Raw genomic sequence first — 14397 nt, forward strand, 5'->3', positions numbered from 1 at the left:
AAGAAAGCAAAAATTCAATATTTTAATAATTGCTAAATTTAGGTAAAGCATGTACCTGCACACACAAACACATATATTCATGGTACTATTCCACTGCTTTTATTGAGATTTTTTCAAAATAAAGAAAAACAATACTGTTTAATCAAAGTTATATGAATTTAAACTATAACCTTCAGTATATATATATATATATATATATATATATATATATATGGCACATAAAGGCTCAATAAATATTTGAAGTAATGAATATTTAGAAATTATTTATTTAAATATATGTGTGTATATATAGATAGATAGATAGATAGATAGATAGATAGACACATAATTATACACACACACACATTTAACCTGGAAATAACTGTTAAAGAAGAAATTATTCCTTAGAACACGTAGAATTAAATGACCAACTCTGGTGAAGTCTGGCAGCTGGTTCTGTGCTATTTTTTTTTGTTTGTTTGTTTTTTGCTGCCTTGCCACAACATACCATTTTAACTAGATTCAAAAAAGTATGAATACCCAGGTGAGGTAGCAAATACATACTCTGTACATGTAAAAATTTTGTGCTTTTACTTTAAAAGTGTTGCCATCGAAATAAAATGAGTATCATCTGAAAGAAGTTGAAAGTATATTTTATTCTATTTGACTGTCAGCTAAATAATATTTATCTCTTTATCAGAAAGAATGATAAGTATTTCTAGTATTCTGCACCTTATAAAGATGAAATATTTGAATTAAAAAAATTAGTTACCATCTCAGAATGAAGTTTAATACATTTTAATGCAGAAGGATTAGAAATAACCACCTTTTGGATATTTTATTGATGCACAAGAAAGATTACAGTTGTAGGACAAACAGAAAAGAAAGCAGACTACTTCAGTTGAACACTATACCCAAGAAAATATGATGAAGAAAATGATAAAGGGAAGCTAGTTGCTACATTATAAATAAAAATGTCTGCTGTGGCCTCTTTTTTCCTATGATTTCTTAGTGCCTTACACAAGTAACCATTGGGGTTAAATAATTATTTCAAACATGACACACTTGTAGTTTCTGATAAACAAAAACTAGTTTAGCATTTTAAGTGTAGTGAATTCTCTATATAATTATTTCTTGATCTGGAAATCTGATGTACAGAATTTCATCATTATAAAATGTATATATATCAAGGAATTAATGAATTCTGGTATATAATGCCCCCAAATCCTGTACCACTAAAAAAGATAATCCCTTTCTTGCTTTTATCAAGATGTTCTTCTCAAGCTAGAAATACTATATAAATTAGCTATTATTTTTCATTATCCTAGGGAGTCAATGTCAGAGAAATAACATTAACAACAACAACAACAACAATAATAGTTGTAGCATCGGGTTGAGAAACGGAGAAGAGAAAAAGGGACTGGGGTTTGTTATTGTTGTTGTTGTGCATTTGTTAGTTAGTGTATTACCTAAGTCTTACCGTGTTACATTACAGGTCGACTTGAGAAACTATCGACCTGTAAAAATGCTGTTAAACTGTTTCCTATAGCTTTTTACCCTATAAATCTACTCACCCAAATATCACTTCTTGGTTATCATTCTGTTAACACTTTTGAACCCTATTGTTCCCTCCATTATGGAATAGCATATTGGAAGTTACTGTGAAAGTAGGAATCTGTAGATGGAAATTTTCTATATAGCTTGCCTTTTAGGAATATATTTATAGTAATAAAAGATTGCATAAATTCTAGTTAGTGAAATTTTGTTAACTGAGATAAAACATTTTTAACAGTTTTTGTTACTCTTCTTCCCCCTAAAATTTAAACTTTGCTGCCTTCAGTTGTAGTGAAAGTGCTGTCATGCAAATCAGTGACCAATATCCCTGTATATTTATTTATGTGTTTATTGCAAGTAGAAGACTAGGATAAACCTCAACTAAAATGCAGTGTATTTTCTTGCTACTTGCCTCTTGCATAAACATGCTAAACTTACGGATAATGGGATCATATAATTAATTGGGTTCTGACTAATCAATACCATATGGGATTCATGTACATGTCTTCTTTTCTATGCTTTCATATACTTTTGTAGTCTCTTAATTTTAACTTTTAAAAAATAAAGCACTGGCTGGTGTAGCTCAGTGGATTGAGTGTGGGCCTGTGAACCAAGGGTCACTGATTGGATTCCCACTCAGGGCACATGCCTGGGTTACAGGCCAGGTCCTCAGTAGGGGGCGCACAACAGGTGACCACACACTGACGTTTCTCTCCCTCTCTATCTCCTTCCCTTCCTCTCTCTAAAAATTAGTAAATAAAAACTTTAAAAAATGTAGTAATTATAATACATATATTATAATAACATACCATATTTAAAAGAATTGTGTGTCTAAAAATAATAAAGCTCACTCCCTACTTTCCATGATTTCTCTTTTGTGTTTAACAAAAAACAAAGGAAAACAGCAGCCTCAGTATTTGAGCATATTTATTAAAAAGTGTAGTGGGTGGTAGAGAAGGTATACCCAAATGCTATGGCTCCTGATAGCATTCTGGTTTCAAATCTGCTCTTTCCTTCACTGTTTGGAATACTACTGAAAAAAATATGAAACTCCTTCTATGATGATGAACTTAACAATTTCAATTAGCTAAGGATCAGGAAAACTGAATGATCAAGGGTATGATCCTTAATCAACTTTGATCCAGAATGGAGCTTTACTATACTATTTATATTGTACTGAAACATAAGACAGAGCTCTACAAAAATGAACATGTAAGTACTATAATACTCATCTCAGTCCACTGGAGTGTTCAGGATGAATTATACAGTTAACGTAGTACTTCCAAATAAGAATTATTTTTAAAAAGTGAAATTATCAGTTACCTTAGGGTAACTCATATGAAAGCTAGCTGGAGATTCCAAAGACTTACTAAAATGCAGGCCTCATTTCACAAGTAAAGAGGTTTCTAGAGAAAACCTTTCACTGGCAACTTTATGAATAATTATTTTTCTTAATTTCTACAAGCAGTAACATTTGTGTTTGAGAAGTTTTATTTCAGACATTTATAAGACATTAAATTATCAGATAAGTTATTTTGCCATGAATAAGTCAGGAAACAGCAACACTCACCCACCTTCACTAACCAGCTCACTATTGTCTGACTGCTTACAAGAGATGATCTTCTCCACTAGTTGGTTGTAGCTGCAGTTACCAACAGCTTTTACAATGTCATCAATCTAGAAAACAAAAGACTGTTTCACTAATCATGATTAAGATTAAAAACAATAACAAAGAAACCTGTATCACTCTTCAGAGTTTTATTCTAATACAATACAAAATTTACAAATATTACTTATTAAAAAAATCAACACGAAAATTAACACCCAACTGTTTCCAATTTTGCTTACGGCTATAACATATTATAAAAATATTGCTCAGCTGTATTTCAATTACCCAAAAAAATAATTAAATGAAATTATTACATGCAACTTTATTTCTTAAGGTTTCAAAGATTCACATAAGTGATTAAAATAAAAAATAAAGTATTTCGGGAGGAAAAATAAGAAAATCTCAGTTTTTTTTTTACTGAAATACAAATGTTTTGTGTTTAAAGCAAGGAAAATTTAAAGGTGTTAATATATGAAATTAATTTTTTTCATTTTATTTATTTACTTCCCAGCCAGGTGTGGTGGAAATAAAAGTAGACATAACTATTTTATTTTCCTAAAGAAAAGTTAATGTATATTAATCAGGGACAGTATTCACCTAGTGATTCTTATTTAATATTTGTCATTGGAGGTACACTAGAAAAGTAAATTCAGTGTTTTAAGCCATAGGAAAATAAAATTGGGCATCTCTATTCTCCCTGCATTATATTTTGATTATTGTAGAAAAATAGATTTATACTGTATAAACAATGTATTTTGATTGCCTTCTCATCCCTAACATATATTTATAAACTATTTACATGTACTACTATATTAATAAAATATATGAATAAAACAAGTACAAATTAATACAATGCTATAAAAAATAAGAGGGCCAATGTATTCTTTCCAATCCGAATGATCTTGGATACTTACTCTCTGAATACCACAGATCTTGACATATATCTGCACAAATAATAATATTCTAAGCAATAGTTCCCCAACTGGGGAGCTTGTTAAGAAGCTTTAAAAGAATTCTAGCCCAAGCTGCTTATCAATGTTCTAAGTTTTATCCCATTGCTGGAGAGCAAAGTACGAGAACAACTGCTCTGCTCTAAGCTATAATTTATTTTCTTTGTTCCTGCAAAATCCTACAATGGTTAAAAAAAAAAAAAACTCTAGACAATGCAAGTGGGACTGACGGTTGGTTGAGAAGATCAGTAAATTGAAAAAGTCAAAGAAGTGATGTAGAAAATGTGTGTGTGTTGTTGTATGTAGTTGTATATATATATACACATACACATATATATCTTAAAGATTTCATATTAACTTGTTAATCTTTTGATGCACAGCCAAATAAAGCCTTTTCTTTGAAACAGGACCTGTTGTCTATTAGTCTATGTAAGCCACATAAAACAGTATGACTTCCAGCTTTGCTTCATTTAAAAAGAAAACTTAAACCCTTAAAAAGCAATTTGAGGGCATATTCCTTTACATTTTCATTATTTTTGTTAACACTTTAACTGTTTAGATCAATTTTCTTTAGTGAGTCAACCTTATTGTCTTTCAAAGAATCTAAATTTTCAATCTTAAGGAATCCACAAAAATACAACTACAATAAAAATACAGGATCAATATACAAAAATCAATTGTACTTATATAGACTAACAATGAGCAATACAAAATTTCAAGTTTTCATAAGTTGAATCTCTGTATTAGTATTTCATTTAATTAATTCATTTGGGTGCCTTTTATATACTACTATATACCAGGTCCCGTTAGAGAAAATGCAGACACATCAGTGAACAAAATAGATCTATGCTTTCAACAAAGTTTATATTCCAGAGCAAAAACAAATAATAAACCAAATAATCGAATAGATAACATTCATGGTAGTTGTATGTAGTGGTGTGCAGCTATTCTTTTTCATTGTTCTGAATATACTGTAATATATTTATTTATCCCCTTAATCACTATAACATTATTTTATTTTTAAATTATGTTTTATTGATTATACTATTGTATTTGCCCCCAATTTTTCCCCTTTGTCTGGCTCCACCCAGGATCTACCACTCCCACAGGCAATGCCCACACCATTATCCATGTCCATGGGGATCATGCATATAAATTCTTTATCTATTCCATTTCCTATACTGTATTTTCCATCCCCATGGCTATTCTGTAACTACCTATTTGTACTTAATACCCTCACCTTATCACCCATTCCCCTACATGCACTTCCCATCTGGCAATCATCAAAATGCTCCCTGCACCATAACTCTGTCTCTGTTCATGTTTGCTTAGTTTATTTCTTAAATTCAATTGTTGACAGATATGTATTTATTTCTATTGTATTGTTAGAAGTTTGTTCTTTTAAATCAATGTATGGTTGCTTCTGGTGCATCCCCTGCTGGGAACTAGCCCCTGCTGGGAACTGGCCTGAAACCCAGGCATGTACCCTGACGGGGAATCAAACAGCGATCTTCTGGTTTACAGGCCAGTGCTCAATCCACTGAGCTACACCAGCCAGGGCTTGTTAGTAGTTTTGACTTTTTCTTAAGTAAGTTCCAGTAACATATAATGGTTTTGGTGATAATGAACTCCTTTAGTTTTTGCTTGTAACAGAAGGTCTTCATATGACCTTCAATTCTAAATGACAGCTCTGCTGGGTAGAGCAGTCTTGGTTATAGGTCCCTGCTTTACAAGACTTCCAATATTTGTCAATCTCTTCTAGCCTGCAAAGTTTCTGTACAAAAATCAGCTGACAGTCTTATAGGAACTCCGCTGTATGTAACTAACAGTCTTTCTCTTGCTGCTTTTAAGATTCTGTCTTTATCTTTAACCTTCAGCATTTTAATTATGATGTGTCCAGGAGTGGGTCTCTTTGCATCCATCTTGTTTGGGACTCTTGTACTTGCTAGACTTGCTCATCTACTTCCTTCACAAAATTAGGGAAGTTTTCTTTCATTATTTTCAGATAGATTTCCAATTTCTTGCTCTTGCTCTTCTCCTTCTGGCACACCTGTGATGTGAATGCTGGAATGCTTCAAGTTGTCCCAGGGGCAGCTTACACTATACTCATTTATGGGGGGGGGGGGTCCTTTTTCATCTTGTGTTGTGATTGGTTGCTTTTTGCTTCCTTATGTTCCAAACTTTTGATTTTATTCTTGGCTTCATCGACTGTACTATTGTTTCCCTGTAAGTTGCTATTTCTTTCCTTTGACTGTATCATTTTTATGCTATTGAGGTCCTAAGTTCCTTGAGCATTCTCATAAACAATGTTTTGCAACTCTGCATTGGATAGATTATTTATTGCCATTTGTTTAGTTCTTTTCTAAAGTTTTGATCTGTTCTTCCATTTGGGCAATGTTTCTTTGTCTCCTCATTTTGGCAGGCTCCTCTGTGTGTTTCTGTGTATTAGGCAGAGCTGCTAGGCTTCCCTGTCTTGGTAATGTGGCCTAATGTAGTAGGTGTCCTGTAGAGTCCAGTGGCATAGGCTCCCCTATTACCCAAGCTGATATTCAATATGTACCCTTCATGTGGGTGAGCACACACGCTCCTCTTATTATTGAGTCTTGGTTGATGCTGGCAGGTCAATGAGAGAGATTTACCCGGGCCACTCAGCTGCAAAAACTGCCTGTGACCACTGAAAACCAGCCTTTGCCCTCTGTGGAGAATCAGCTATGCAGTGGTAGCATGGCGGTGCTCTGACATGGTTTACAGCTGTCCACTGGATGTGCAGACTCTAGAGTTTTCTAGGTGATGCAGGCCAAGGTCCATCCCCACCTGTGTTCTGCCTAAGGTCACCCTGCATGAGCTATAATGAGATGGCTGTTACTTGTGCTGGAGTTGTGGACTCCCAGGCAAAGCCAAGCTGTGAATCTAGGCTGGCTAGTGCTGTGCTTATGGCCACTCAACACAAGGTATGGAGGCTTGGGCCTTGCTGAGGCCAGCGGTGGCTTGTTTGATAGGATCTAGGAAGTTGCAAAGCATAAGCCAAGACCAGGCACTGATATGGAAAAGCCACTGCTAACAGATTGGGTGGGCCCATAAGTTCAGTGGGGTGGAGCCTCAGGGGTTCAAGAAGACAGAGCAAACCATGTCAGCCAAGAGATAGAGTTTCATATATGGCCCCTGTCAGCTCTGTGGCTCTTTTGGGGGGGGGCTCAGAAAGCCCTTAAAGGGAATATGAAAAAGCCCTTTTGTGGGGTCTCTGCCCACCTTTCTGTCTGGGAGAAAGCTGTCTCCCAGCTCTGGCCTTGATGCCAGACAATTCAGTTGTCACTGGTCTCTTTCAAGCTGCTACCCTGGTGCTGGAGCTCAGAGCAAATGAATCCGTAAGTCCAAGTATGGGTTAAGAGGAACTGCTGGGGACTCCAGAAGTTTCTACCACTGACTCAATCCCTGCTGCTCTTTGCAGCCAGAAGTTATTGGGACTTTTCTTCCTAGCACTGAAGCCCCTGGCTGAGGGGCATGGAGTAGGGCAGAGATTCCTCACTCTAGAGATATCCCTCCCAAATTAAAAAAAATGTAATCTTATTTTTCCATTAACATTTAGTCCTGTTATACCACCCTCTCCCCAGAAATTACCACACTGTTGTCTATATCCATAAGTCCTTTCTCCTTAATCCCTTCACCCCCTTACTCCTCTCAACTGTCATCTGCTCTCCATCTATGAGTCTGTCTGTTTTGCTTGTTAGTTCAGTTTGTTCATTAGATCCCACATGAGTGAAATCATGTGGTATATTTCTCTTACTCACTTACTTCACTTAGCATAATGTTTTTCAGGTCCATCCACACTGTTGCAAAGGGTAAAATTTTCTTTTTTTATGGCCAAGTGAAATTCCATTGTGTAAATGTCCCATAGTTGTTTCTTCCACTCATCTACTGATAGACACTTGGGTCACTTCCATATCTTAGCAATTGTAAATAATGCTGCAATGAACATAGGGGTGCTTATGGGTTTGTTTTTTTTTTTTTAATTACTGTTTTGGGTTCCTTTGGATATATTCCCAGAAGTAGGATTCCTGGGTTGAAAGGCAGATCCATTTTTAATTTTTTGAGGTATCTCCATACTGCTTTCCACAGTGGCCACACCAGTCTACATTCCCACCAACAGTTCAAAAGGCGTCCCTTTGTCCACATCCTTGCCAGCACTTGTTGCTTTTGATTTATTGATAGCAACTCTGACAGGTGTGAAATGGCATCTCATTGTGATTTATATCTGCACTTCTCTGATGATTAGTGACATTAAACATCTTTTCATATGTCTATTAGCCAAATGTATATCCTCTTTGAGAAATGTCTATTTAGGTCCTTTGCCCATTTTTAAATTGGATTATTTTTCTTAGTGTCGAGTTTTGTAAGTTCTTTATATATTTTGGATATTAACCCCCTATCACATGTATTGGTGAATGTTTCCCATTCTGTGGGCTGTCTTTTTATTATTATGTTGATGATATCCTTTGCTGTGCAGACACTTTTTACTTTGGTGAAGTCCATTTTTTAATTTTTTTCTTTTGTTTCCCTTGCCTGGAGACATATAACTGATAAAAAAATTTCTATGAGCAATGTCCGAAATTTTGCTGCCTATGTTTTCTTCTAGGATTTTATGTTCTCAGGTCTAACATTTAACTCTTTAATCCATTTTGAGTTCATTCATGTGTGTGGTGTAAGACAGTGGTCTAGTTTCATTTTTCTGCATCTATCTGTCAAATTCAACCATTTGTTGAATAAACTATCTTTAGCCCATTGTCTGGGCTAAAGCAAGCCCATTGTATGTGCTTGCTTCTTCTGTTGAATATTGACTATAAAGGTGTGCATTTATTTCTGGGCTCCCAATTCTGTTCCACTGATCTATGGGTGTGCTTTATGCCAGTACCAGGCTGTTTTGATTACCATGGCCTTGTGGTATAGTTTGATATTAGGTAGTGTGATTCCTCAAACTTTGTTCTTCTTTCTCAAGATCACTTTTGCTATACAGAGCCTTTTGTGATTCCATATAAATTTTTGAAATATTTGTTCTAGTTCTGTGAATAAGTCATTGGAATCTTGATAGGAACTGAATTCAATCTATAGATTGCTTTGGATAGTATGGACATTTTAATGATATTAATTCTTCCTATTCATGAACATGGTATGTGCTTCCAATTACGTCTATCTTCTTCAATTTCTTCAGTGTCTTCAATTTCTTTCTTCAGTGTCTTATAATTTTCTGAGTACAGGTCTTTTGCATCCTTGGTCAGGTTTATTCCTAGGTATTTAAAATTTGGAGAGAAAACACAATGTGGCTGCTCGCGCGGGCTGCGGACGACACCGACAGTGGCGACCGCAGCACCACAGTATTTTATTCTTTTTGAAGCAATTGTAAATGGGATAGTTTTCTGAATTTCCCTGTTTGTTCATTATTGGCATATAAGAATGCAACTGATTTCTGAATATTCATTTTGTATCCTGCTACTTCACTGAATCCATTGATCAGTTCTAGTTGTTTTTTGGTGGAATCTTTGGAGTTCTCTATGTACAGTATCATATCATCTGCAAATAATTTGGATGTCTTTTATTTCTTATCTGATTACTGTGGCTAGGACTTCCAGTGTTGTGTTGAATAAGAGAGCTAAAGCTGACATCCCTTTCTTGTTCCTGATATTAAGGGGAAGACGGGTAGTTTTTGCCCATTGCGTATGACACTGGCACTGGGTTTGCCATATACGGTCTTTGATATGTTTAGGTATGTTCTTTCTATTTTCACTTTGCTGAGAGTTTTGATCATAAATGTGTGCTGGATTTTATCCAAAGGTTTTCTGCATCTATTGAGATGATTGTGTTTTTTTTAATCCTTTATTTTATGTGGTAAATCACATTTGCGAATGTTATACCAACCTTGCATTCCCAGAATAAATCCCACATGATCATGGGGTATGATCATTTTGATGCATTGCTTTATTGGGTATCCTAATGCTTTGCTGAGGATTTTAACATTTCTGTTCATCAGAGATATTGGTCTATTATTTTCTTTCTTTGTAGTGTCTTTATCTGGTTTTGGAATGAGGACAATGCTGGCTCTGTAAAATGAGTTTGAGAGCCATTCATCCTCTTGAATTTTATGAAATAGTTTCAGAAGAAGAGGTACTACTTTGTGGAATGTTTGGTAAAATTCAGCTCTGAGGCCACCTGGCCCAAGGCTTATATTTGTTGGGAGCTTTTTTTTATATTATGGCTTCAATTTCATTAGGTAAAATCTGTCTATTCAGATTCTCCGATTCTTCCTGATTTATATTAGGGATATTTTATGTTTCCGGGAATTTACACATTTCATCCAGACTGCCCCCTTTGTTGGCATGTAATTGTTCATAATATTTTCTTACAATACTTTGTATTCCTTTGGTATCAGCTGTTATTTCTCTTTCATTTCTGATTGTATTTATTCGGGTCCTTTCTCTTTCTTTTAAATATATTTTATTGATTATGCCAATACAGTTGTCCCATTTCCCCCTTCATTCCCCTCCATCTTGCACACCCCCTCCCACCCACAATCCCCCCCTTTAGTTCATGTCCATGTGTCGGAAGTACATTCGCTTCTACACTTCCCATACTACTCTTGCCCTCTCCCCTATTTTCTCCCCATCATCTATGCTTCTTATTCTCTGTACCTTCTCCCCACTTCTCCTTCTCCTACTCCCCTGTTGCTAACCCTCCATGTGATCTCCATTTCTATGTTTCTTTTACTGTTCTAGTTGTTTGCTTAGTTTGTTTTTGTTTTAGGTGTGGTGGTCAATAACTGTGAGTTTGGTGTCTTTATATCTGTTCATATTTTTATCTTCTTTTTCTTAGATAAGTCCCTTTAACATTTCATATAATAAGGGCTTGGTGATGATGAACTCCTTGAACTTGACCTTATCTGAGAAGCGCTTTATCTGCCCTTCCATTCTAACTGAAAGCTTTGTTGGACAGAGCAATCTTGGATGTAAGTCCTTGCATTTCATGACTTGGAATACTTCTTTCCAGCCCCTTCTTGCCTGTAAGGTCTCTTTTGAGAAATCAGCTGACAATCTGACGGGAACCCCTTTGTAGGTGACTGTCCCCTTATCTCTTGCTGCTTCTAGAACGCTCTCCTTCATTTTAACCTTGGGTAATGTAATTATGACATGCCTTGGTGTGTTCCTTCTTGGGTCCACCTTCTTTGGGACTCTCTGAGCTTCCTGGACTTCCTGGAAGTCTACTTCCTTTGCCAGATTGGGGAAGTTCTCCTTTATTATTTGTTTAAATAAGTTTTCCACTTGTTGCTCCTCCTCTTTTCCTTATGGTACCCCTATAATTTGGATGTTAAAACATTTAAAGATGTCCTGGAGATTCCTAAGCCCTTCCTCATTTTTTTTTTTTGAATTCGTGTTTCTTCATTCTTTTCTGTTTGGTTTTTTCTTTCTTCATTCTGGTCCACGCCATTGATTTGAGTCCCAGTTTTCTTTATATCACTATTGGTTCCCTGTGCATTTTCCCTCATTTCACTTAGTGTAGCCTTCATTTTTTCATATAATTTGCCATGAAAACCAACCAGTTCCATGAGCATCCTGATCACTAGTGTTTTGAACTGTGCATCTGATAGGTTGGCTATCTCTTGGTAGCTTAGAAGTATTGGCTCTGGGGCTTTGATTTGTTCTTCCATTTCAGCCATAATTTTTTGGTCTGGTTGCACCTGTTAGGTATGGGGGGCAGAGCCTTAGGCATTCACCAGGGCAGTGCAATCCAGTGGCTGGGTTGTGATGCTGTATGTGGGGGCAGAGTCATAGAGGGAATAATGGTGCTTGCTTCACTTCTGCTGCTTCCAACAAGCAAATTGGGTCCTTCAGGTGCTGGTTTGAGGGTGGGTGGATGTGTGTATGTTCTGGGACCCTGTGGGTCTCTCCAACAAACTCTCCTGTGAAGCTGGGAGTCTCTCCCAGCACCTCAACCCCCGCAAGTTTTTTTCCAATTGGTGCTTTTAGGCTTTATTTCCCGGCACTGGGGCCATGGCTTGCTCAGTCTCTCTCACTGCCTGTTTTTGCCTGAATTATCTGCACATCTGGATGAATGGTTTGTTGTTGGACTTCAGTACAGTTCAATTTTCTGTCCGTTCTGGTTGTGTTTTTGTTTCTAAATCTTTGTTATCCTCAAATTTGGTTGTGCAAGGAGATACAGTATTTTCACCTATGCCACCATCTTGGCCGGTCCTTTCTCTTTTTTCTTGAGGAGTCTGGTTAAAGGTTTGTCCATCTTGTTTATCATTTCAAAGAATAGCTCTTAGATTCATTGATTTTTTGGTATCATTTTTTTACACTCCATTTATTTCTGCTCTAATCTTTGTTATTTCTTTTGCTCTAATAACTTTGGGTTTTGTTTGTTGTTCTTTTTTAAGTTCCTTTAAGTGTGAAGTTATATTCTTCATTTGAGTTTTGTCTGTGTTTTGTTTGATATGGGCAGGATATGCCATGAATTTCGTTTTTAGGCTTGCCTTCCCTGTGTCCCAGAGATTTTGGATTGTTGTGTCCTCATTACCATTTGTTTCAAGGTAGCTTTTAATTTCTTCCTTGATCTCACTGTTGACCCATTCATTGTTTAGTAACATGTTATTTGGCTTCCATGTCTTTGTGTGTTTTTCTGTGTTCTTCTTGTGATTGACTTCTAGTTTACAGCATTGTGGTCAGAGAAGATGCTTGATGTGATTTCAATTATTTTAAATTCATTGAGACTTCTTTTGTGTCCCAACATGTGGTCTATCCTAGAAAACATTCCATGTGCACTTGAAAAGTATTCATGTTCTGGTGTTTTGGGGTAAACATCTGAAGATATCAATTAAATCCATTTGATATGGGGTATTGTTAAGGCTGCTGTCTTCCTGTTGAATTTACACTGGGAAGATCTATCCATTGAATTTGAGAGGTTTTCTTTTTAAGAACAATGTATTGATTATGCTATTACAGTTGTACCATTTTTTTCTCCCTTTTATTCCCCTCCACCCTGTATCCCCCTTCCTCCAGCATTCCCCCATCTTAGTTCATGTGCATGGGTCAAACATGTAAGTTCTCTGGCTTCTCCATTTCCTATACTATTCTAAACCTGCCCCTGTCTATATTTTACCTACCAATTATATTCCTTATTCCCTGTACCTTTCCCCCCATTCTCCCTCCTGATAATACTCTATGGGATCTCCATTTCTGTGATTCTTTTCCTGTTGTAGTCGTTTGCTTAGTTTTTTGTTTTTATTTTTAGGTTCAGTTGTTATGAGTTTGTTGTCATTTTACTGTTCATAGTTTTGATCTTTTTCATTTTCTAAGTCCTTTTAACATTATATATAATAAGGAGTTGATGATGATAAACTCTTCTAACTTTACCTTATCTGGAAAACACTTTATCTGCCCTTCCAATCTAAATAATAGCTTTGGTGGATAGAGTAATTTTGGATGTAGGCCCTTGCCTTTCATGACTTTGAATACTTCTTTTCAACCCCTTTGATGCCTGTAGGGTTTCTTTTGAGAAATCTGCTGATACTCCTATGAGAACTCCTTTGTAGGTAATGCTCTCCTCTTCCTTTTGCTGCTTTTAAGAGTCTCTCCTTATCTTTTAAAAAATTTTTATTTATTTATCTTTAGAGAGGAAGAGAATATCAATGTATGGTTGCTTCTCGTGGGTCCCCTGTTGGGAACTGGCCTGCAACCTAGGCATGTACCCTGACTGGGAATCAAACTGCAGTCCTCTTGTTTGTAGGCCTGTGCTCAATCCACTGAGCTACACCATACACCAGCCAGGGCTCTCATCTTTAATATTGGGTAATTTAATTATGATGTGTCTTGGTGTGTTCCAACTTGGTTTCAACTTCTTTGGGACTCTCCGAGCTTCTTGGACTTGCATGTCTAGTTCCGCCACTAGACTGTGGAAGTTTTCCTCCATTATTTTTTCAAACAAGTTTTTAATTTACTTTTCCTCTTCTCCTTCTGGCAACCCTATGATTCGAATGCTGCAAGGTTCAAGGTTGTCCCAGATGTTCCTAAGCCTCTCCTCGTTTTTTTTTCTTTTGAATTCTTGTTTCTTCATTATATTCTGGTTGAATGTTTATTTCTTCCTTCTTGTCCAAATCGTTGAGTCCCGGTTTTCTTACCTTCACTGCTGGCTTCCTTTATATTTTCCTTTATTTTAGAATGTATAGCCTTCACTTATTTTATTTTATGGCCAAACTCAACCATTTCTGTGAGCATCCTGATTACCAGTGCTTTGAACTCTGCATCTGATAGGTTGGTTATT

The 14397-nt window shown here is 36.2% G+C and overlaps 1 protein-coding gene across 2 annotated transcripts in view; it reads right to left on the minus strand.

Annotated features, from left to right (window-relative positions):
• Positions 1-14397, minus strand: part of MINDY2 (MINDY lysine 48 deubiquitinase 2) — an 81615-nt gene that overhangs the window by 35992 nt on the left and 31226 nt on the right. For both annotated transcript variants that reach the window (XM_037151002.2, XM_037151001.2), the window contains exon 5: positions 3108-3210. In XM_037151002.2, the coding sequence (XP_037006897.2) occupies positions 3108-3210 (103 nt within the window). The remainder of the gene's footprint in view (positions 1-3107; positions 3211-14397) is intronic.

The sequence above is a fragment of the Artibeus jamaicensis genome, unplaced genomic scaffold (genome assembly GCF_021234435.1).
Source record: "Artibeus jamaicensis isolate MK-2021 breed Jamaican fruit bat unplaced genomic scaffold, CSHL_Jam_final contig_548, whole genome shotgun sequence".
Taxonomy (NCBI): domain Eukaryota; kingdom Metazoa; phylum Chordata; class Mammalia; order Chiroptera; family Phyllostomidae; genus Artibeus; species Artibeus jamaicensis.